Source organism: Pelodiscus sinensis, chromosome 22 (genome assembly GCF_049634645.1).
Source record: "Pelodiscus sinensis isolate JC-2024 chromosome 22, ASM4963464v1, whole genome shotgun sequence".
NCBI lineage: Eukaryota > Metazoa > Chordata > Testudines > Trionychidae > Pelodiscus > Pelodiscus sinensis.
Genome location: NC_134732.1, coordinates 15,525,284 through 15,549,909, shown reverse-complemented (window position 1 = coordinate 15,549,909; position 24,626 = coordinate 15,525,284). Strand labels below are relative to the sequence as shown.

The window sequence follows — 24,626 nt, the reverse complement described above, 5'->3', positions numbered from 1 at the left end:
TTCCATGCAGAGAATTGATCACAGGTATGTTGTTTTGGGCACAGTGTTTTATGCAGCCTGCACTGCAGTATCTCAGCTCAATTCTGAGACAGAAAAAGGCCCTGAAGCTTTTACAGCTGCAAACTTTTTGCTTCTCCAGGATGCTCCAAGAATACTAAGCACGCGAGAGCTGTTCATAAAATGGATTAAAGTGTTGCTGTGGAGTAAATTTTTGGTCTGTGATTGTAATTGGTCTTATTTTTACATTCCATGGTTAGTAATGGCCTCTTGAAAGTTTGGCACATAAATAATATTTAGCACCTGCCTATTTTTTGTCGGAGGAATTCAAATAATTTTACCCACGTAAGAAAGCTTCACTCCTATACACATGAGCTAAGTAGATATTATCCCCACTTTGCAGGTGGGAAAAGGGAGTTGCAGAAAGGACATATGGCCTGTCCTTGACTCTCAGTGAATCGGTGGCAGTGCGGGTTTACGCTCCTTTTCTCTAGCATTTTTCTCCAAGAAGGCATTCCATGTTATCCCTCACTGGTTTTAGTGGCGCAAAACCCAGCATGCCTTGGATAGTTTCTTTCTTGTACATCAGCATCCCTGAAGATGTGAACAGAAATGTGCACAGCTTTGAGAACAATGTTTTTAATTTGAAACAGCAGAGGGAGCACAAAACATTGTTTTTGTATAGGTCCAAAGCTAATAGAGGTTTCTTCCTTTGTGTTGACTATTAATTGAAAGGATACTGGGTTAGGTATATTTTTAATTAATAAAATATTTAGAGTTCTAATAACGTAATCACCAGTTTATAACAGACTGCAGAAAAAATGAAAATGTTATCTAAATTGCATGGCTACTATTCTAGTACAGATGTGTTGGACTTCCATAAAACTTTCATTTTCATCTGTTGATTTCTGCAGCTAGCCCTACAGAGCTTTGATACTGTCCAGAAATTGCTGAAGGTAAGGATTTCATTCTTTATTTCCCACTCACTCCTTCCTGAACCTTTTGCTATGAGAATCTAAGCACCTTCACTCCCCCTAAGCACAACAGGGAGTTGAGTGGATTCAGCACCTAGCAGAATAGCTGGTCCTTAAAATAAAGAATAAAACCAGTTTGCACAATTTTAGCATTCAAGGGAAACCTCAGTGCGTTTAAGCTTGATTTTTTTTTTCCCTGTTGGATGTTTTCAACTATTCAGTGGCTGCTGTGGTGATTAATTATAATACACTAGGGAGCTAAATACATATTTATTAAAGAAGAAGAATAGGAATTAAAATAGGTGTTTTGCATTGTTTTATTTTTAGAGATGTCTGCTGCTACTTCAGAATTTCCATGGTTCTGAATGGGAACTTTTATAGGAACAGATGCCATTGGATTGAGATTGGTGTTAGACAGAGGAGGCTCTGATGTAGTAGCACAATAAGCCTCAACAAATCAAAAAGCCACTTGACTATATGGGGAAATTGAAGACTTGCAAAGTGCTATGCTAATAATATTTAAAAAAAAGAAAAGAAAAAAAAAGCTTAAATTAACCCAAAAAACCCTCCCTCACAACAGCTTTAGGCCCCAGTCTTGCAAACACCGGCTCCTATGCTGAACGTTACTAGCATGTGCAGTGTTGGTAGTGTCAAAAATTAACCCAAAAAATGATGGTAGAACCTTCTTCTCAACAGCTTTAGGCCCCTGTCTTGCAAACACTGAGTCATATGTTGAACTTTACTAACGTGAATAGTTCCATTGATTTCAAGGCCAGTGGTCAGGGTAAGCCAATGAGTAAGCATTGCAAAATCTAGGCCTTAGCCTCTGATGCCCCATGCATTCAAATATCCAGCTGGTTCCCCAAGTCCTAGCTCCCATTACCCTCCTGTGAGGGTAGAGTTTTTTTAAATGATATTAAACAAATTTTAAAGACATTTTAATCATTTTTCTTTTTAATTAGACATTCTAATTAGACAGTCTTTGATATGAAATTCAGATCTTCCTTTTAACGTTGGCTAATTGCATTCCGTCAAGAGCCATTGTTCTAGAATTGTTCTAGTTTGATGGCCGTGTGGTAACATCTGTAGTGTTGGTGAGGCCTCCATTGTATGGTATAGTTAATCTGTTTGATCAGGTTTTTGGAAGAGCTTCCCATAATGTTGAAGGGGTGGGAAGGCATTTCACTAAGGGGCTGTCTGGATTCCTGTTGAAATTATGAAGGCTGCTAGAATTTTATTGTATTATTCATGATGTGTTAGAGCCTCTAGAAGGTTGGATACACTCCTTTTAAAATCATTATTTTATTATAAATTTAAATATAATAAATGATTGGAGATGGTATGCTGGACTAGATGGTCTAATGACCTACTCCAGTAGGGCAGGTCTTACATTGCTACATGGCATGTAGCAGGCTGGGCAGTGTTGTGGTCTTTGATTAACTGCAAGATCTGTATGTACACTGTTAAAACTTGTGTTCCCTCTGTCTCCCACCCCCACTCTTGAATGAGGTTCAGGGGTTCCATATTTTGTTTCCACCTGTTAAAAACTGAGCTGCGCTTGATTGTACTGGAGATTTGGACCCCCATTGAAGTCAATAACAACATTCCTTGGGAGCTGTTACTCCACCTTGGGAGCCTTTATTAACTTGTTAACAAAACTGTATAAAGGATCTTTATTATGTTTCTTTATATTTTGCTTGACTGTAGGAATATTTTGCCTAAAAGGCAACAGGAAGAAATAGAATTGCAAATTGTATTTGAATATTTAGGCTACACAGGGAGAAGGGGGAGACTTATTATATTATTGGAAGTGGTGCCAAAACGATTGTCAATTTTTTCAAAGTCGGAAGCAAATTCCATAGCTAGAATTAAACTGATATTTACCTGTAGGTGGTAGAGAGCACATGAACTATATCTATTAGATCAAATCAGAAGCACAGCTATAAACCTGAGTTACCTATCTTTTTGTCAAGAAAAATCAGCTTCTTAAGACGGCTTCAAATAGGTCTTGTTTTTTTTCTCCAGCCGTTTACCTGGATTGTGCCGGGTGTGCTAATGGGGGGAGAAAAGAGGAAGTCTGAAAAAGCCAGGTAAGAAGCCAATGTCTTAAAATTATGTTTTGTGTTTTACTTGTATCCTTTCACCTGTCTTTATTGCTGAAAATGCCTTTTAACTGGGAGAGAACAGCTGGATATTCCCCGTGCAGTATTAATTATAATTTAAATAACCCTAAACAGTGTTCTTGAATAAGTGACTATTATATATATTTGAGCTGTGCAGGAACCAAAATTTCCATTTTGTGGGAAATTTTGCAGTTTTTGAAAAATTAGTTCCAAATCAGAACAAAACCCAAGATTTTTCTAAATTTTCTGCAAAACAATTTAAAATTTTTGTTTTTGTTTTGGATCAAAGTTTGGTTTTGATTTTTGGCATTGCTTTTTGGTTTTATGTTGTAATTTATCATTTAGAACAACTTTTTGTTTCAAAATAGCAAATCAGAGTATTCTGTTATAAAAAGGTCAAAATTAAGCTTTTCACCTTTATTAAAACTTTTCATGTCAATTTGTTTTCTAAATGAAGGTAACCCAAAAATCAGCACTTTCACACAGTTTTGATTTAGATGAAAAGGCATTTTACAATGGAATTTTTTTTGACCAGCTCTAATAAATACATATTTATCCTGTGTGGTTAAAAAATAAAAACTGGCTTTTTAATTAAATATTTTAATGAACCTTTTATGATTGAATTTGCTGTAAGCTATTAAAACTATTTAAATAAAATTTCAAAATATGCTGCATCACTAACCTTTACTCAACTCTGAGTGAGCTAACACCACTTTTAAAAGTATACGTAGAATGAAGTGGGAAATATATTTAATTTTTGCGATCAACTCAAGATTGTTATTAATGTCACAGTCATATTCTACATGAAGTATATGTATTATTGTCTGTCTTTCTGATGAAGCAAATGCTGGTATTACATTGTTTTCAAATGAAAGTATTTCCCGTTTGTGTTGTATAGAAAACCTTTTGCCTTATTTATGTTTGGTTTCAGTTTAAGTAGCATATTCCGAGGGAACATTTTCTTCATTTGGATTAGTTCTTTGAAAGGGAAGAGGCTGATTGGAAGTTGAAAAGGCAAGAAAGCTGATTTTTCTCCTCCAATCTATGAGTACAAACCAGGTGGAAGACAAGAGGTCTACTAATTTTAAAAATCTGAAGGGTGCCAGATGTTCAAAGTATTACGTAGGAACGGTCACCCTGGGTCAGATCCATGGTCCATTCAGCCCAGTATCCTGTCTTCTGACCAATGCCAGATGCTTCAGGAGGAATGACTAGAACAGGGCAATTACTGAATGATCCATCCCATCATCCAGTCCCTGCAACTGGCAATCAGAGGCTTAGCCATCTGGGCTAATAGCCATGAATGGACTGATCATCTAGGAACGTTTCTAATTCTTTTTTGAACCCAGTTATACTTTTGGCCTTAATGATGCTCATAAGTACTGGGGGTTTCAAAAGTGCCTAAGCAGGCTAGATGCTCTTTCTCTTTCATTTCAACTAGGGATGTAAACTCATAGTTAATCAGTTAACGAGTTAAACCTTCGGGCATAACAAAGTTACAGGGAGGAAGTAGTGGAGAGCGGACCTGGGGTGGCTGATCTTGGTGTGTTCAGAGAAGAGTGCTTTGCTATAAAAGAAACACATGAGGTACCAAAGGAGACTGCTGATAAGGGATGCCGACAAGCGACCGAGACGGCCGCCAAGGGACGAACTTCACTCATGTGCTGCTCTATCTAGGAATGGGACCCTCTTCAGAGTAAAGCTGAAAACTCACATGCATCTGTTGCAAGCTAGGGATGAGTTGTCTTGGGTGCTTTTTAGCTGCATAAAGCAGCTTCTCTTTAAAAAACAAGAATGAAATCCCAACCCCATTGAAGTCAATGGGAATTCTGGCATTGACTCTAGTGGGGGTGGGATTTCTCCCCTGTACTCTATGGGCTCCAGATTAGCGATAAACTCTGAACGCTTTATTTGCTTTAATCTAAACAGATTACGCAAAGGAATAAATATTCTCATTTCAACTCCTGGCCGCCTGGTCGATCACATCAAGTCCACAAAGTGCATTCACTTCTCTCGTATCCAGTGGCTGATTATGGATGAGGCGGACAGGTAAACTTTTAAGTGCTTAGACATTTGACATGGCTAACGAGAACCTCTACAGCTACATTAGATAATGTATTCAATATTTAAAAAATAAGAGATCTAAACCCTCGTGCTCCAGGGCATAAAGCAACCACTCAGTGCCCAGGGTTAGGATGCTGTTTCCCCTCTGGGCAAGTTATTCTGCAGTTGTCCAATACAGGAATCTTGCACCTTCTGACACTTCTGGTGCTGGCCACTGCTGGAGAGAGGATACAGGACTAGATTGGCTACTCCTGTAGTCCTAATTGGCTCATGTAGCCTTGAGCCTTCTCTTCTTTCTCTGTCCCGGTATTTTCTCATAGTGTCTTCTGTGATCTCTGTCTTATTTGCAGGATCCTGGACATGGGCTTTGAGAAGGATGTGACCGTGATTCTCAATGCTTTAAATACAGAGAGCGAGAGACGGCAGAATGTCCTGCTCTCAGCCACGCTCACAGAGGGTAAGCTATAGAGTTGGGGCAGCGAACCTTTATTGAGTTGGGGACTGCTGACCCACAGAAAAATCAGTCAGGGGCTGTACACAAGCGAGAAGCAAAAAAAAAAAAAATTCCTCACTGACAAGGCCCCCAACTGAGAAGAAGAAAGACACTCCCCACATTCTCCTCACACATCAGAACCTAAGGGGTCCAAGGCTAGTAGATTTTGTGTGCTCTAGCCCCGCAAGGAAGTGTTAGGGGGATGGAGTGCCAGCGCTGGCTCCCCAATGCTGGGTGGGCAGCCCTGAGACTCTGGGGGCAAGATCCAGGCAAGTCGGGGGCCGCTTATGGTCCCCAGGCTTTTGGTTCCCCACCTCTGCTGTAGAGCATGTCTAAACCATGCCTCTCTTTTAGATCACAGCACTCTCCTATCAAACAGTGAAGTTTGTTGGAAGGTTTTGCCAATTTCTTGAAAATGTTACAGCCCCATCAACTTCAAGCCAACTTCCACCATTCCCACAGAACAGCCTCGTGCCCTTGAGATGCACCTATTTACCCTATGACAGTGATCTCCAACCTTTTTACACCCAAGATCACTTTTTAAATCTCAGAACAGGCGAAGATCTACCTCCCCGCCCCTTCCTTGAAGCCCCGCCCTCTCTTTTCTCCTCCTGTCCATCACTTGCTATCCTCAGCCCTTACTTACACACTCTGATAAACAGTTTATTTTTAAATTATGCGATACATAAAATTAAAATCAGGTGTTTATAGCTATGAAATAAATGGTCTGTTTTTTATTCATGCTATTTAAATCGAAAATGAAGCATTGATAATTGTACATTTTGTGGGGACAGAGTTCTGCCGCTGGGGGCAGGGGAGAGGGAGCAGGGTGCTGGGAGGGCAGAGGACAGGGTGCCAGTGGGGACAGGGTTCTGCAGCAGGGGACAGCGCGCCAGTGGGGACAGAGTTCGGGGAGTGGGGACAGAGTTCAGGGAGTGGGGACAGGAATGGGGACAGAGTACTGTGGCTGGGGCCAGGGGTGTGGGGACAGCGTTCTGTGGCTGGGGAGTGGGGTGCCAGTGGAGGTGGAGAGTCCCCTGCATCTCCCTCCTCCCAGGATTCTCCCCTCCCCCTAGGGAAACCAGCCCATGCCTGCCCTGGGGCCGACCCCACACGGCGCAGGGAAGCCCCGAACGCGCCTGCCCCGGGGCCGACGCCCCTCCCCCGGGCAGGGAAGCCCCGCGTGACTGCCCAGGGGGCCAAGCCCCCCCCACCCATGCAGGGAAGCCCCGTGCACGCGCCTGCCCTGGGGCCAACTGCACCCCCCCCCCCCGGTGCAGGGAAGCCCGCGCATGGCTGCCCAGGGGGCCAACCCCCCCCCCCACCCATGCAGGGAAGCCCCGTGCACGCGCCTGCCCTGGGGCCAACTGCACCCCCCTCCCCCGGCGCAGGGAAGCCCCGCGCGCGCTTGTCCTGGCGCCAACCCACCTTCCCCCCCCAGCGCTCAGCCCAGGGAGGCTGCACTTAGCTCCAGCTGTGCTGGAGCAAGCTTCCTGGGCTGAGCACCGGACAGCTGGCGGGCGGGAACAGAAGCGGCTGCCTGGCCATCTGGAGGAGGAAGCTGCCCCGCACTCCAGCTGATCGGCGGCTTCCCTTGTGCACCAGCCTCCATGGAGCGTGGTGCACCCTGGCTGAGCACCATGGCCAGCTGGCTGGGCAGCTGCTTCTGTTCCCGCCTGCTGGCTGTCCTGCACTCAGCCAGGGTGCACCACGCTGTGCTGGAGCAAGCTTCCCGGGCTGAGTGCAAGGCAGCCGGATGGGCGGGAACAGAAGCGGCTGCCCAGCCAGCTGGCCATGGCGCTCAGCCCGGGTGCACCACGCTCCACGTGGGCTGGTGCACAAGGGAAGCCGCCGATCAGCTGGAGCGCGGGGCAGCCTCCTCCGGGCTGAACCCACAGCCAGCTGGTTGGGGTTTTTCAGCCCTTCCAACCTCCCACCATTCCTCGCATCTACTCACCGTTGGCGTTGTTCGGTGAGTAGCTGCTCCTCAAATGAGGAAATCTAATGTAAAGGTACTGCGCATGCGCGCAGTTCAGAGAGGGCTCAAGAGCTACTCTGAGAGCCTCTGAGAGCGACCGGTAGATCGCGAGCTACCGGTTGGTGACCACGGCCCTATGATGTTAAAATTCAAGGAGACAAAGTGGAACAATTTCCCACAGTTTACTTTCAGAGAAGAGTAGGCATCATGTGTTGTGGGTTTTGTTTGGTGCAGGAGTAACGAGGTTGGCCGATATCAGTTTGCACGAGCCCGTGAGCATCACTGTGGTGGATGAAACCTGGGACAGAAACACACCAAAGCAGGAATCCATTTGTTCCCCGGCCGGAGTGGAAGAAGATGGCTTTGCCATACCGGAGAAGCTCCAACAGCATGTGGTGGTGGTTCCCAGTAAACTGAGGCTTGTCACACTAGGAGCTTTTATCCTGGGGAAGTGCAAGGTGAGGCTTCATTTGTGTTGTATTCATGCCTGTGTAACCTCCACTGGGTGGATTTGAACCTGGGATCTCTGAAGCTGCGTATAGGCGCCTCTACCCATGGGCTACGTATAGACTGGCAAGTTTTTCCGCAAAAGCAAAACTTGCCAGTTGTCTACACTGTCCGCTTGAATTTGCGCAAGAACACTGACGATCTAATGTAAGATTGTCAGTGTTCTTGCGCAAATACTATGCTGCTCCCATTCGGGAAAAAGCCCTCTTGCGCAAATGTATTTGCGCAAGAGGGCCAGTGTAGACAGCTAAAAAGTGTTTTGCGCAAAAAAGCCCCGATGGCGAAAACGGCGATCGAGGCTTTCTTGCGCAAAACCGTGTCTAGATTGGCACAGACGCTCTTTTGCGCAAATGCTTTTAACGGAAAAACTTTTCCATTAAAAGCATTTGCGGAAAATCATGCCAGTCTAATCGTAGCCTCTGAGCTAAAAGCCAGCTGGCTCCCAGCCCCTGCTGTAGACATCTCTTGATCTTACCTATTGCTGTGGTCTAGGTGCCGCTGCATTGGTCAGTGAACCACACTGAGGGTGTGTCTAGACTACATGCCTCCTTCGACGGAGGCATGTAGATTAGCCAGATCGGAAGAGGGAAATGAAGCCACGATTAAAATAATCGCGGCTTCATTTAAATTTAAATGGCTGCCCCGATCTGCCGATCAGCTGTTTCTCGGCAGATCGGGGCAGTCTGGACGCGACGCGCCGACAAAGAAGCCTTTCTTCATCGGCACAGGTAAGCCTCGTGAAACCAGGTTTACCTGTGCCGATGAAGAAAGGCTTCTTTGTCGGCGCATCGCGTCCAGACTGCCCCGATCTGCCGACAAACAGCTGATCGGCAGATCGGGGCAGCCATTTAAATTTAAATGAAGCCGCGATTATTTTAATCGCGGCTTCATTTCCCTCTTCCGATCTGGCTAATCTACATGCCTCCGTCGAAGGAGGCATGTAGTCTAGACACACCCTAAGGGTGTGGGTTACACCTGATTACAGTGAGCTTTTCTTTAAGGTAATGCAACAGAAAATGAAAGTGAGTAGTGGATGGGATTGTGTTCTGATGCATAAAACCCAATGGACCAAGTCGCTCCATGTTAGCCTAATAGTGTCTTGGGCCAAATCCTAAGCTCGTTCCTGGGGCTAAACTTCCATTGATCCCAAAATTTGTGTGTGTTTTCAAGGGTTCTGGGGTTGGGGGTCAACTCTACATGTACAATGGACACACACGCACACACACCTCTCTCCCTTTTCTCTCCTCCTCCCAAGTTTGGGAAATAAGTATATTGTGACAGACCCAGACCACTTGGCTACTAAAGTCTGATAGAAGGTAGATTTACTGGCCACTGAGTTAATAGTTTTCTGTTCCCTGAGGCTACATCTATACTGTGGGGTTTTTGTGGAAGAGGACATGCAAATGAGCACTCCATTTGCATATCTCATGCTCTCATTTGCATATCTTCTTCGGATCCTTTTTGCGGAAGAGTTTTTTGCGAGAAAAAGCCCTGTGTAGATGGGGCCATTTGTCGGAAAAAACCCTTTTGAGCAAGATACCTTATTCCTCAAAAAATGAGGTTTATGGGCTCTTGCACAAAAGGTTTTTTTCCCCCGACAAATGGCCCCGTCTACACAGAGCTTTTTATTGCAAAAACCTCTTCCGGAAAAAGGATCGGAAGAAGATATGCAAATGAGAGCATGGGATATGCAAATGAGCGCTCCATTTTGCAGAAGAGGAAATGCAAAAACCTGCTGTGTAGATGTAGCCAGAGTGACCAAGGTAGGGGCTGCTGCAGTGCAGTTACAGTAGGCAGGAACCTGAAAGGCAATGAAGAGACAGGCTAATCAAACAGCTGCGGCCCATTAAGGCCTGGCTGGGGCTGGTTTAAAAGGCTTCCCTTCAGAGAGGGCTGGGGGAGCTAAGGGCTGGGAGCAAGGAAGTGTGCTGTGGAGGAGTGGGATGGACTTGCTCTGGGAGGAGTTGGTTGGAGAAGTGGCTCACGGAAAAGCTGCATCTCTGGTGGTGGGGGAATTACTACCTGCCGCCACTTCCATTAGCATCCCTGGGCTGGTATCCAGAGCAGAGGGCAGGCCTGTGTTTTCCCCCCAACCTCCCTGCACCACTGTGAAGGCCACCTCTGATGGGGGAGTTTGGGACTAAAGAGGGGCACACCCCGAACCGTTTGACTGGCCTGTGACGACGATGGCTCAGTAGGCTGTGAAGGGCAAGAGGCTATGTGGAGAGCCGCAGCGAGCCTTGGAAGCATAGGACCCCTCCCCAAGGCCCAGCTGGAGCTCTGCCACAGTGTGTAAATTGCATGGTGTTCCAATGATGGTGCAACTTGGGCTCAATCTAACCTTCTCTAGTCGGGAGTTGTGGCGCTATAAGGGTTCCACTGAGAAATCCTGTACTTCAGCTCTTAAGGATCCCAGCCTAGACTCTCTCAGCTGTTGTATTCCATTGGCATACAGCTGTCTCAGAGCGGGGTATTACCAGGTCCTAGGCCATCAAGGGCCATGTGGATTATTTCTGAGGCCAAGTCTACTCTAGACCAGGAAGCTTGGTCTAAGGTACACAACTCCAGCTACGTAGAATACATAGCTGGAGTTGGCTTTCCTTAAGCCAAGTTTAGTGCCATAACCAAAACAGGAGGCCGATAAGGGCAAATGCTCCTGTGAGCTTCCCTTACTACTTGCAAGAGCAGGAGTACTGGCCACTGGCAGGGGTGCTCTCTGAGTTTGATTTAGAGAGCCTTAACTAGACAGGCTAAATCAAACTCTGAAAGATCAATTGCAGCAGTGTCAATCTTCCACAGAGTGAAGGCTTAAGACTTTGATCTGTATTCATGTGAGTTAAGTGCCAGTGGAGTGTGCAGGAGCCCAATGAGAGGCATTCTCCTCTGTCACCGGGCCAGAGGTGGAAGGAGGCTCCAGGATGTAGGATATGAACTTTTGTTTTTAGCAGACAGTTTATCTGCCAACATTTTTAATTTGTCTGTTTTCGGCTGCATTAGAAATTAAGGTCATTTGGCCTTTAGGGGATCAGAGAGTGGCCAGAGGCTTATAAACATGTCTTTATGCCTGTTCTTGTTCCCTTTGCAGTTTGAAAAACACCACAAGATGATCATTTTTTTCTCCAGCTGTGAGCAAGTGGAATTCCACTACCAGCTCCTCCTAAAAGTCCTGCTGGGAGGCCAAGAGGCTAAAGAGCCTGAGCGTTTGCCACACCCCTCTTCACACGTAAAGTTCTTGCGACTACACGGCAACATGGAACAGGAGGTGAGTACCACCGAGACGTGTCCTCATTTGCCCCTCCACCCTAATCTCCTACCCCAAAGGAAAAGTATTCCACATCCTCTGTTTTGTTCCATGGCCACCTTCCAAGTACGTGATTGGGGGGGAAAACATGGTACATTATAATAATACCAATACCTCGCTTCTACATAGCTCCTTTGAGCTGTGGCTCTCAAAGCTCTTTACAAAGCAGGTGAGTATCATCACCGTCTCTGGTCCAGAGTGCAAGGACTGGAAGTTTGCCTCTGACTGTCCTGTTGAATCTGTGCAGCTGCACATCTAGACACGTTATGGGTTCTTTATACCCCTGGGGTCATAGGGTATGAACAGAAAACCAGTGAAGAGCTTTTCAGATGCTGTTTTGCAGTTGAAACTTCCTCTTCCTCCCTCTCTTTTTCCAATTCCAGCCCTGGTCAGCCCTGTGGCCAGGTTTCCCAGGCAACGGGGTGGCCTAGTGGTTAAGTCCTGGTGTTAGCTGGGGGCCTGAGGTGTAGGACTTCTGGCTGCTTACCAGAGTCTGTTCCTTCAGTTTGGGGCGTGGCCCTAAGAGTCCAATTTCCCCCTCCTCGGTGGGGTTTCCTTCTGGTTCTCCCCCTTTGTGTTGGAGGCTTGCGTCCTCCTGTGGCCAACCCAAGAGATAGCTCTGGCTCAAGTCCTGCAGATGGCAGAACCAGCTCCTGCCTCTGCTGGCCAGGCCCTAACGGATTCCCTCCAGTTCCTTGAGTTAGGCTCCCTCCTTTTATTCTCCCTCCAGACCTGGAATTGGCTGCAGGTAAAATGGGGCATGGCGAATTGGGCAAAAAGGCCTTGTATAGCCCCTGCACTGCCATGCCCTACTCACTGCCTCACAAGCCCTTTTAAGCGTGGCAACATGGTCCAGCAGGTAGGGCACAGGTATGGAAGTCTGGAGACCTGCCTTCAGTTCTGGATTCTTCCTGTGCTCTGTTATGCGACTTTGGGGGATGAATACGAAAAGCGCGCAAGGCTTAGAGAAAGGCTGTTTGGTTGTTTCAAGCGTGCTGGTGCCGTCACACTCTGTTCCCCAATGGACAAACTCAAATCGTTGCCCCTTTGTGTACTTGCCTTTTCAGCTCTCCGCGGTAGGCAAGCAAGTGCTTTGACTAGCAAAGGAAATAATCTTATAACATTAGGACTCGGTCAGCTAGTATCAGCTAACAAGATGCTGGCCCCATTATTATGGAAGAGAGCAGCCTGGCTTTGGCTGCAAAGAACAGTCCCATGGGAGGGAGTTGTCTGGCAGGGGATTGTATTACAGCAAAAAGGTCACCTAACCGGAATGAGTGGTGTGTTGGTGTTGGACACGCAGGGCCTGGCTGACCGGCTGATTAGAATGGGATTTGATCCAGAAGGAAGCCAGAGGCCAGGAGAAGCGTGTCAGCCTCTGCTGTGAGTGTTCATTCTCTCTTAGTAGGAGAGTGAAACACACGAGCCATTATCTTGGTAAAGTCAGCAGCCTTCTCCCTGCCCATCTCCCACAGGGAGAGGCCCTGCCCTGCCCGGAGCAGCCGGGCCGAGATGGCAAATGAGCAGTGCTCATTTGATGAGGCAAGAGGTGAAGAGCCGTTGTTTTTCTCACTCAATCCCACCCTGCCAAGACCAGGAACACGTGCTTCACAGCCCTGCGTTCTGGCCTTCCCTCAGCCTTGCCCGCCTGCGAGCGAGCAGGCCTTGTCTGGTCCGGCTCTACCCTGACCAGCTGTTAAGGCAACAGAACGCCACTAAGTAGCTGGCATCAAGGGAAGGGTTTTGCCTTTTTAGTACCCAGTGTGTAATTAGTGCTTGATGTCTTCAAATTAAGAGCATTAATGGAGCTAAATTGTGGATCCCATATGGTACTGCTGAGCACGGCTGCTGTCAGTGTCAACAAGATGCAACGTGTCCTTTGCTTTCATTTTCGTTGGGAGAGGTTGGGCCTGTCGGGGCGGCTTAGGCTGCTGTTCTCCTTCCTCAGCTCAGAATGGTGTTTCCAGCTGGAGGCCAAATGGGTAAAGATTCCATAGACAGCTCTTTCATCTAGCCCTCCGCTTGAAATAGACCTATATTCATAGCGATCCAAGTTGGAGCATGAGGGCAAGGATTACTAGGGAGAAGAAACTCTGGGAAAGAGATACCAAAGAGCAGGGTGATATTCTTAAGGCTAGAGGCAGCCTGAGCTAGAGAAATGGAAAGGGTGAGATCGAAGACAAATCAGGAAAGTCAACTGGGACGTGTACACTGACAATTGGGATGTGTACGGAGACCAGGTGGTGCAGTAAATTGACGCATTAGCCTTTTGCCTCTGGAGCCCTGGGTTCAAGGATTGCCTCACGTGGGTTTGATAGGGGTGACGCAAGGCAAAGTCCCTGTGTATTTCACAAGAAAATGCCAAGTGATTGAAGGCAATGAACAGCATCTGTTCAGGAAAGTCCCAGGCCTGGAATAGCAAGAGGTTCTGCAGGAAGAGGTGGAAGGGAATGTGTGGAGTAGTGTCCAGTCCTGGGACTAAACCAGCAACAGATGATGGAGGTGCATGGGCAGAGCTGTGGGAGTTGCTGTCAGATGAGTCCAGACTGCAAGTTTGGTTAGAGACGTTTCTGATGAGAATTCAGTTTATAAGGCCCAGGACTGGGTGACAAGGCTAAGCTGCTTTCCCACATCTGAGTGTCTTCCTGCTGATAGAATCCTAGGGCTGGAAGAGACCTCAGGAGTCATCGAGTCCAACCCTCTGCCCAAAGCAGGACCAACCCAACTAAATCAGAGGAGTAACCATTAGAGGAGTGAAGTTCTGGAATGGCCTTCCAAGGGAAGTAGTGGGGGCAAAAGATCTATCTGGTTTCACGATTAAACTAGATGGGTTTATGAAGGGGATGGTTTGATGAGATAACATGATCTTGGTAACTAATTGACCATTCATTATCAGTGGGAAATAGGTCTATGGAGGGATGATAGGAGTTACTATAGAGAACTTTCTGGGTGTCTGGCTGATGAGTCTTGCCCACATGCTCAGAGTTTAGCTGATTGCCATATTTGGGGTCGGGAAGGAATTTTCCTCCAGGGTAGATTGGCAGAGGCCCTGGAGGTTTTTCGCCTTCCTCTGTAGCATGGGGCACAGATCACAGCTAGAGGATTCTCTGCATCTTGGGGTCTTCAAAGTATTTGAAGGCTTCAATATCTGAGATATAGGTGAGAGGATTATTCTAGGAGGGGTGGGTGAGATTTTGTGGCCTGCACTGTGCAGGGGGTCAGACTAGATGATCATAATGGTCCCTTCTGACCTTAAGGTCTATGAGTCTAAATCAACCCAGCCAGGGCTTTGTCGAGCCGGGACTTAAAATGCACTAGGTTTTTAAGGGTGCTGATGGGGGAACGGCAGGGGTGGTCTCACTTTGGAGGGAGTTAGAGAAAATGTTTCATTCATCTCAGCAGCAGATGATTCTAATATTGAACCTGTCTCCCCGCAAATATGCGTGCGCTGCATGGACTGGGAGGAGAAAGCAGTGATTTTTCACCGTTGCGGTGTTTTAACCTCACTTGACCACTAGGGGGAACCGAATTGATTCTCCCAAACAGATTTTCTAAGCCAGCGACCAGGCCTGCCTACCTCCCTCTAATCCAACATAAGATACTCTTTCCGTCTTTAGAGGCTTTTTGCACAGGTACAGGTGATCCTGTTCAGCCTACGAACATCAGCCTCCTGCATCTTTACAAGCCCTTGGGATGTTGATCATCTTGAGTTGGGCATATGCCTTTGGGTCAGCTCCAGACACTGCACCTTCCCTTGGTGATGTGATAGCCTGGACAGCATATGGTGACTCCACTATTGCCATAGATTTTTCACTTCTAGATCTCCTGAACTGCTGGGATGGAGCCACAGAATTCCACCCACTTCTCAAAGCTGGACAAACATCATGGAAGATGAAAAGGGTTCAGATTTAAACTCTTATTTTATTGACTTGCTTTAAAGCAGGGTATAGAATTATAGAATCCTAGAGTACTAGACCTGGAAGGGACCTTGAGAGAACATCAAGTCCAGTCCTCTGCCCTCACAGCAGGATCAAGCACCTCCTGATAGGTGTCTGTCTAACCTGCTCTTAAATATCTCCAATGATGGAGATTCCACAACCTCCCTAGGCAACTTATTTAAGTGTTTAACCACCCTGACAGCTAGGAAGTTTTTTCCTAATGTCCAACCTAAACCTCCCTTGCTGCAGTTGAAACCCATTGCTTCTTGTCCTAAACATGTGTTTTGTTTCTTTTATCCTCTAGGAAAGGACAGAGGTGTTCCAGAAGTTCTTACAATGCAAGACGGGCACCTTACTGTGCACTGTAGGTAACTTAGAATGTAACATGCAAAAGAATATATGGGTCTTGATCTGGGAGGGAGTATTGTCTACTGGTTAGAGCAGATGACTTGGGGATAGGAGACCTTGATCTAATCCTGATTCCTTAGGGGGAACGACATTTATCTGCTCTTTGTTAATTGCTTTCTGATCCTTGGATGGAAAGCACCCTCTATAGTATCTCAGTTCCTGCATGTCTTGGATAGTGTGTCTATTTGTGGCAACTTGCCCTACATATGCAGTAAAAGCTGTCCCGACTTGACGATTATCCCAAGGTTAAAGACACGGACAAGCAGGGATTAAAGGGAAGCCCAACCAGAGGACTCCTTCGTTATAGATGTGTTTTTGCTTTGTTGCTCTCCATGGTTTGCCCTTCAAGCTTCTTTCAAGGGTGGGGAGGGAAATTGCCATGCTCTCCTGAAGTTTGCTGGCACCCTTGTGTCAATGTGGCACCTTCCGCTTCTAGTTTCTGACCCGTTGGTGCCTCAGCTAGCCTGCTGCAATGGTGCAGAAGGTTGCACGATTTGCTCTCTAATAGTGGCAGCTGTTGATCTGCAAACGTGTGAATCTTGGTGATTTCGACACACGGCAAACTTGTAAATTACAGCGATCGGGAGTAATTAGAGCTGAGAAACCGTCTCCAGCTCTGAAATTACTCTCGTTGCTCTGACACATTGTTCTTAAAGGAAAAAGGTGGCAGGTCTGGGGGAGGAGTTGTAGTTTATTGTATTGTATGCAAAAGCCACAGTTTGCACTGGGATTACCAAGCCTGTATAGAGGAGCCTTTGACTTAGAGTGTTGCTTATTATGACACCTGCAAAATGTGCCTATCTGATGATAGTCCTGGCCGGAGGAGCCAATTCTGTTTCCTGCTTGACCTTGACTAAGTCACTGTGCCTCGGTTTCCCCTCAAGACATGAAGAGGACTGTAAATCTTATTAATTCACTGATGTTTGCAAAATGCTTTGAAAGGAATACTAAGGAATGCTCAATACTATGCAACTGTTATTTACTAGAATCTGCGCATGGGCTACATATTAAAAGCATTTTCAGGAAAGTAACCCATTACTGTGTAATTACAAGCCAACCCCAGTTTACAAAGCAGAAACCACATTGCTCCATTTTTGTGCAGATGGAACGTAAACACATTGGCTTTTCTGTGGGGCTTAAGTTCAAAGTTATCGGAATCTGTCATTTTGGATCCTCCCTCCCCCATCAGTGCACAAATTTTGATCCATCTTAAGGACCACCAACAAAGGGAGGGAGCATTAGAATGAACGTGGTGCAGCTGTGCAAATGCGCCTCCTTCCTGAATTTCAATACATTCCCACTTCTTTTGGACTGGTCAGATCAGATTGTGGGCAAATGACCATGTGGCACACAGAACTGGGTTGAGAATTCTTTTGTCACTTGGAACTTCATCCAGACTTGGAACCCAGAATCTGCAGGAATGGAAGGTTGGTGGCTTAACACCCTGCCTACTGCTAATCATTGAGATATGGTTTTAATGGGGGGGTTCTCGACAGCTAAGAACTGCACTGCATACTGGAGGCAGTACTGGATCACGCGAGGGCACAACAGTTAGTGGTGGATAAAGCTTTCTGCTTCCTTAAAAGAGCCTGTGGCTTTCTAGGTGTGCTCCATGCTCATCTAGGTATAGGCGTCACGGTTCCTTGTTTTGTGCCCTGTTTTGTCCCTTGGCCTATGCACTTTGTCTCAAGACATGTCTAGCAGCTGCAGGAGTATGTCTCTGAGCTGGCCAACTTTAGTTAAGTTTATTTATATTCGGCATGGACCATTTATAAACCTCTGGGAAGTTGGTGTTGGTTCCTTGGGCTCACAGGCTCCAGCTGCAACAGGGGTGAGTGGGACGGGAGAGGCCAGGAGGATTCCGTTATCATCTAGCCAAGGTTGAAGTAGAGGGCGGAGAGTAAGCCTTGGACAAAGAGATGAGATCAGGCAATTTGCCAGGCACGTGCTCCTGGAAGAGACAGTTCAACAGGAAGCGGCATTGGGAGAGGAGACTCCGCCTACCACGAGCCCCTTTACAAGCCACAGGGCTCTTGGGAGCAGGGTCAGGACAGATGGAAGATAAATAGGGTGAAAGGGAACAGAAAGGAAGATACTGCAGTGGTTTGGTCGCTAGCCTGGGTCTCTGGAAACATGGATTCTGTTCCCTGTTCTACTACAGCCTGTCTATGGCGACCCTGGGAATGACACAGTCAGCTTGTCTGTGGCAAGCCAGGGTATAAAGCTACCCTAGCTGTCCCCATGGATGCCACTGTGTCACACTAACGGTTCTCTAGTGCGCTTTGACCTACCTCAATGCCAAACGGGAGTTGATTACAGCACATGAAGGAACATTCAGTATGTAGCAGTAGTGGGCTCCGATTGGCTCCTTAGAATGTGGTGGACTAGTGTAGGGTCAAGTGACACCCCACAAACTAAGAGTTTGCATAGACAAGCTCTTTGTCTCTGTGTCCCTCTACTCCGTCTGGAAATGGTCATAGCTCAGTCCTGCCTCACAGGGATGTTGTGACGAGAAATATGGTAAAGATGATGAGGGCTCAGATATTACAGAAATAGGGGCCATATAAACTCTGTAGGGCGAGACCTTGAGCACTGGTCCCAAACTGCAGGTGCTACCTGACAGGAATGTCCACAAGGCAGCCAGGAAAAGTGCCTGCCTTTTGCTGACTAGTTAGTCGCTCTGTCTGTCAACCAGTCACTTCTATACAGTTGTCATTCCCTGACTAGCAGTGAAAATGTTTCACATGGGAGGAATTCTCAGCCCTTTTACTACAAAGCCATCGACGTGCTTTGTACCCACAAAGTCCCAGGCCTTGCTCACTAAACACAGGCTTCTGTTACTTAACTGAGCGCCGTGGAAAATAAAAAACCCTCTTCCTTCCTATTTCGCTCTGACTCTGGCATCTCTCACACTCATCTTTCCACTGTGGCTGTCCTTGGGATGCTTTGTTTCTTTCATTATTTATATAATATAACAATTTTTTTTTTTTTTTTTTGCCATGCAAAGGAGGCTGGCAAACAAAGAATAGAAAGGCTGCGACTCTCCTAGGGTTTTCTGCCGCTCAAGTTCTGCGGCGCTTCCTTGGGGATGTGCCTTTTAAACAAGTTCATCTCTTCCAGGGAGAGGGGAAAGATCATTTGGAGATTGTTTGCTGTTTATTCAGTCACGCTAACTCATCTTGCCAGTTTTCTGGCGGCCACAGCCAAGAGCTTTCGCCTCTGACAGCTTCTGTGCTCTCTCCTTCCTCCTCTGATTACGCAGCCCAATCTGTCACCCTGCCGGTGGGGGTCTCTACCCTGCTGATGGCTTTCCACACTCGGCAGTAATGACTTTTGGCAGGCCGGGTAGGCACGAGAGCTCCTTCCCCAGCTTGGAGAGCTGTTAGGCCCTCTCTCCCTGTTAGCGAGAGCACTTTGTGAGGTTCTTTGGTAAATAAATGAGTCATTTTAATCCAACTGACAGCCTGGCACCTGAGCAAGCTGCCTTCCATCTGTACTTCGAGGCCTCATGGAGGCAACCCATTGTCAAGCCCAGGCACTTCAAGACCTCGCCATTGAGTGTCTTTCAAAAGCGACTTGAGCAGTTTCTTTCACCGCCATCAGGTTACACAAGAGCAACTGAGTGACCCGAGACCAACGGGAGAGTTTCGTGGCCGTCCGCAGCATTTTGTGGCCAGTCTCCTCGTGTTGCTGCCGCAGTCACGTCTTTGTCCCTTTGCCCCGCCGCAGGCAATGAACACAATCTGGTGGGTGACAAGAATCTATGAGAGCCGAAATTCCGGCAATTTCAGGGGTCTCCCAGGCTGGACATGCCCAGATACTAGGCCCTTCTGCAGCTTCCAGTCTAGCTGCAGATGGGATCAGATGAAACGTGTGTATGGCTTCTGCGGTTTGTTCCTCCTTGCTGCGGTTTGTTCCTCCTTGCTCTATTGCTGTTCCTTTCACATCGCTCCTCTAAAATAGTCTGTGTCCCTCCCCACCCGTGGCTCAAGGGCCATGTGTGACGGAGGTAGTGGGACTCAGGCACTAGGTGCTCCTGGTTTAGATCAGCAGGGATCCCTCCACCTGATTAAGTTTTCTCCAAATTTCAGTTGTGTTGCTGTATCTCCAGGCTTCTCTTGAGAGCCCCTCGGGTTGAGGGGCACTGCCCTAGGCCACTCCAGGGTCTACCTCCCCTGCTTTTGGGAGGTCCCTTATCCTGCCTTCCTAATACAGGAGCCTGGTCCCTCCCTGGGGTAGCCTATGTTGGCTGTCTAGCTGCTCCCAGGACTTGAACCCATCACCCTGTGCTCTCTAGGTGAATGTGCTATCCCCATGGCCACTCCAGAGCCCGCCCCATCTTTGGTGGGTTCTGTATCCTGTGATGTCTGCTCCCAGGGTGGGCAGGGCTTAGGCTGCTGGGTGGAGAGTCCAACATATCACCTGCCCAAGGAGGACAGGGTTGTTAAGGAGTGGGGCTGATAAGCTGAAAAGGGCAGTTTCTCGCTTGTGAGACATGGCCCTTGGAAGAACTTAGAGGACCGTTAAGTGGAACATCATCTGGACTTCCTCAGGGATCAGTGTGCTATTTTCTAAACTCTGAACCCCGGTTCTCCATCGTTTCTGCTAAAGCTGTTAAGTTAAAGGCCGGGTTTTCAGCCCCCGCCTCTGTTTATGCAGGAACAGTTCTTGTACCCACAAATAACTGCGGTCCCCTTTTTGCACTCACTGAGTTGCAGGCCTGGCTCTTTGGAATTAAGCTATAGCTACCTGGTTGTGCTTCAGATCCGGGGGGAGGGAGGATAGAGGTGAAATTACTGATATTTGCACCAGCAATTAATTTGGAACTCAAAAGCCAGGGGGACAATTATTTGGGGTCACAAAATTCCGCCTGAAGAAATGGAGGTCACATGCAAATCTGGCCCTAATTATTCTAGAGAAATGATGTCTGCATGTTGATTACTGATGTGCATTGTGTGTGCTTCAACTAATTGAGTTTGGTGGTGTATGTAGTTAGAGCTCCTTCTCATCTCTCTATGAAGCCCACAGTTATTAGCTGGGGCATTAAAATGGAATCGAATAACTGGGCAGAACTAGAGGAGTTTCTCAAATCAAGTTAAAACTTATTGACTTGACTGGTGCCTTGATGTCCCCCTTGGAGCATTGTGAACAGCTGACCATGATCATATAGTTTAGTTAATCCTAGTAAATAGCTTTGTCCAACACCACCTCAGTGGAGATTTCCAAAGAATGTTTTATGAAGGTTTATGAAGTAAGAATCTCATGGTGTATGGGATGTCCAGGCAACAGCAGGACAGTTGGCTCAGAGTTCTACCTCCTCCCTGTACTTTGCTGCTTTCACGTGATGCAGTTTATAGGAATAGGATCCTCAAAAGACCCATGTGGGCTGATACTGAGGCCAGATCTACACTAAAGGGGAAGTTCAAATTAAGATATGCAACTCCAGCTATGTTAATTACGTAGCTGGAGTGGGCGTACCTTAATTTGAGTTTCCCCATTGTCCCCACAGCGGGAGGCCAACAGGAGCAAATACTCCCATCAGGCTTCCCTGACTCCTTGCAGGAGCAAGAGTACCGGCTGCGGACGTGAGTGCCTTCTGAGTTTGATTTAGTGGGTCTTTATTAGACCCGCTACATCAAACTTCTGAAGATTGATTACAGCAACATCAATCTTCCCCTGAGGGAAGACATGGCCTGAGGAATTGTGAAGGTTTTCAGAGCTTTCCAATCATCAGTAAATCTCATGACCTCATCTTAAAAGTCTAGTATAATCTTCAAAAGAATCAATGTTAGTAATTAGCAGACTAAACTGAATCCTTCTGCTTAAACTGAGAAGGCAATATGGTCTGATGAACTGAGCATGGGGCTGGGAGCCTGGAACTCCTCCTAAATTCAAATCCCAGGTCCTACCTCTGACTCTCTGTTAAGCCAAAAATTAGCCTCTTAATTTTTCTGTCTGCAGCATACAATGGGGATAAAGCTATTCACAGCAGTGGTTCTTGATCGGAAGCTTGAGAACACGTCAGAGGGCGTATTGACCTCTCGGATTTTCCCGTTCTGCTGTAAAATTGGGGGGTTGCAACATGGGAAAACTAAGAACCTCTGATGTGTAGAGTGTGGAAATACAGGCAGTCCCCGGGTTACGTACAAGATAGGGACTGTAGGTTTGTTCTTAAGTTGAATCTGTATGTAAGTTGGAACTGGCGTCCAGATTCAGCCGCTGCTGAAACTGATCAGTTTCAACAGCGGCTGAATCTGGATGCCAGTTCTGACTTACATACAGATTCAACTTAAGAACCCCAGGCGTCCCCAAGTCAGCTGCTGCTGAAACTGATCAGCAGCTGATTCCAGGAAGCCGGGGGCAGAGCAACTCTGCCTCGGGCTTACTGTAGTCAGCTGCTGGTCAGTTTCAGCAGCGGCTGACTTGGGGTCGCCTGGGGCAGAGCAGCTGGGGTGCTGCTGGGTTGCTCCAGTAGCGCCGCTCCTCGGCGCTACTGGAGCAACCCAGCAGCACCCCAGCTGCTCTGCCCCAGGCGTCGTGGGCTGCTGAAACTGACCAGCAGCGGCTGAATCAGGACGCCTGGGGCAGAGCAGCTGGGGTGCTGCCGGGTTGGTCCAGTAGCGCCGAGGAGCGGCGCTGCAGGACCAACCCAGCAGCGCCCCAGCTGCTCTACCCCAGGCGTCGTGGGCAGAAAAGCCTGGTCTGCTGGGGGTGAGGGGGCACTAGCTGTGCCCCCCCCCCCAGCAGACCAGGGAGACGCGGAGCAAAGCCACGGAGGACGCCCGCAGCGGGACAGCCCAGGCGCGCCACGGCTGTCCCGCTGCGGGCGTCCTCCAAGGCTTTGCTCCCCGTCTACCTGGTCTGCTGGTCAGACCAGGGAGATGGGGAGCAAAGCCTCGGAGGACGCCTGCAGCGGGACAGCCCAGGCGTGCAGCGGCTGTCCCGCTGTGGACATCCTCCGAGGCTTTGCTCCCCGTCTACCTGGTCTGCTGGTCAGACCAGGGAGACGGGGAGCAAAGCCTCGGAGGACGCCCGCAGCGGGACAGCCATGGCGCGCCTGGGCTGTCCCGCTGCGGGCGTCCTCCGCGGCTTTGCTCCGCGTCTCCCTGGTCTGACCAGCAGACCAAGGAGACGGGGAGCAGCTTTTCTCACCCCAGAGAACGCGGGCGATGGGACCACAGCTCATCTGGGCGTCCCGCCGCTCCCGTCCTCCGGGGCGAGAAAAGCCCCGTTCGTAACTGCGGATCAGACGTAAGTTGGATCCGCGTAACTCGGGGACTGCCTGTATGTAACCAAGCAAGCTGAATGGAAATCAGTCTGATTCCTTAGATGCTTTGTGGGATTCTCCAGTCTGGGGTTGCAAAATGTATGGTCCTGCCATTCTGATAACTGTTGTTTGCCCTTCCTCATTTCTCTTTATTTGTTTTCACATTTTTACGTGTCTTTGTACACCTCTGCTCAGCGGCCTGTAGGAGTGAGCACTTCAGAACAAAAGGGTGTCTTGACTCCTCAGGGGATGTCTACATAGATGCCTGCAGCTGGCCTGTGCTGGCTGACTTGGGCTAAGAGGCTATTTAATTGCAGGGTAGACAGGAGAGGTCAGGCAGCAACCAAGACTCCATGGCACTGCAAGATGGGAGGCTCAGCATGAGCCCAAGTCAGCTGCCACAGGCCAGCCGCGGGTGTCGAATGGCAGTGTAGACGTACCTAAGGGGTTCTGTGCAATTGGCTGTTCCTGTTTGACTTCACTTGAAGCCACCGTGGGATGTAAAGGGTTAACTGGTTACCCGGTAAGCACCATCCTTACTGGCATGCTTACACGGGGAAACTGATTAACCAGCAGGCTGGAGCAGCCCCCTGGCCAACACAGGCCTAGGGACTGCTCCAGCTGCGTCAGGCCCACTGTGCTACGGACGGGGAGGAGTGGCCCCCCACTTGTGGGATCCCAGTTAACCTGTTAATCGTTACGTTTAACCAATTAATTTTTTCAGCGTTATGTTACATCCCTGGCTGCAACTTCATCTCCCTGCTCTTTCACGGGTGTGGGAGTTGCATGGAAACACTTCAGTGGGCGGCTGACACATTTTTAGCACATTAGGCTCCTGCTTACATTCTTAATGTGTGCTATTTTGCAACGAGCTGAAAGATCCATGCGTTCCAAACCATTTCCCGGCAGAGTCAAGTCTGCGGACCCCCCCTCCCTCTACTGAGTGGAGCAATTGCAAAATCCAGGGAGTGCACAATCCAGGGATGTTATTGATGCTGCAGAAAATTGGGAGTGGGGACGTTGAAGCTATTGTGGAGGGCAATATTTAAACCTGCAGCCATGTTTGAAGAGGCATGTTTGTAATCTGCACTGGCTATGGGTAGGTCGGAGTCTCTCCCTCAACAGTCCTTCAGTAAGTTATTGGCCCAGTTCCCAGCAGTGGCAGGATTTCAGACCCTTCTCTTTGGGGCTGAGTTTCCTTTCTCCAAATCAAAACCAGGGCAGTGTAAATCAAATGGCTGGATCAAGTCCTGTTTTCTGGAGGGGCCCACCTCCTCCTAGCAGCCCTTGGTCTCTACTGAAATGCCTGTTGACTTTTTAACTAAGAAGCTGGAAAGCTAACTCAAGCAAATCAGTTTCCACTCTTCTAACACGGGTGGGCAATAATTTTCACAAGAGGCCACTTAATTAATTTTGGTACATGGTCAGAGGCCAGCTCCACCCCAGAAGGGGCGGGGCCTAGCATGGAAGGGGTGGGGCCTAAGGTGGAAGGGGCGGGGCTAGAGACTAGCCTCCCCTCAGAGTTGTCTGGGGCCAAAGGCTTTGAATTAAAAACACAGCAAAAGCCTCATGCTCC

The 24,626-nt window shown here is 48.0% G+C and overlaps 1 protein-coding gene across 2 annotated transcripts in view; it reads left to right on the top strand.

Annotated features, from left to right (window-relative positions):
* Nucleotides 1-24,626, top strand: part of DDX31 (DEAD-box helicase 31) — an 84,265-nt gene that overhangs the window by 11,703 nt on the left and 47,936 nt on the right. For both annotated transcript variants that reach the window (XM_006136813.4, XM_006136812.4), the window contains exons 9-15: nucleotides 912-953; nucleotides 2,997-3,061; nucleotides 5,024-5,143; nucleotides 5,509-5,615; nucleotides 7,864-8,087; nucleotides 11,222-11,398; nucleotides 15,680-15,739. In XM_006136813.4, the coding sequence (XP_006136875.2) occupies nucleotides 912-953; nucleotides 2,997-3,061; nucleotides 5,024-5,143; nucleotides 5,509-5,615; nucleotides 7,864-8,087; nucleotides 11,222-11,398; nucleotides 15,680-15,739 (795 nt within the window). The remainder of the gene's footprint in view (nucleotides 1-911; nucleotides 954-2,996; nucleotides 3,062-5,023; nucleotides 5,144-5,508; nucleotides 5,616-7,863; nucleotides 8,088-11,221; nucleotides 11,399-15,679; nucleotides 15,740-24,626) is intronic.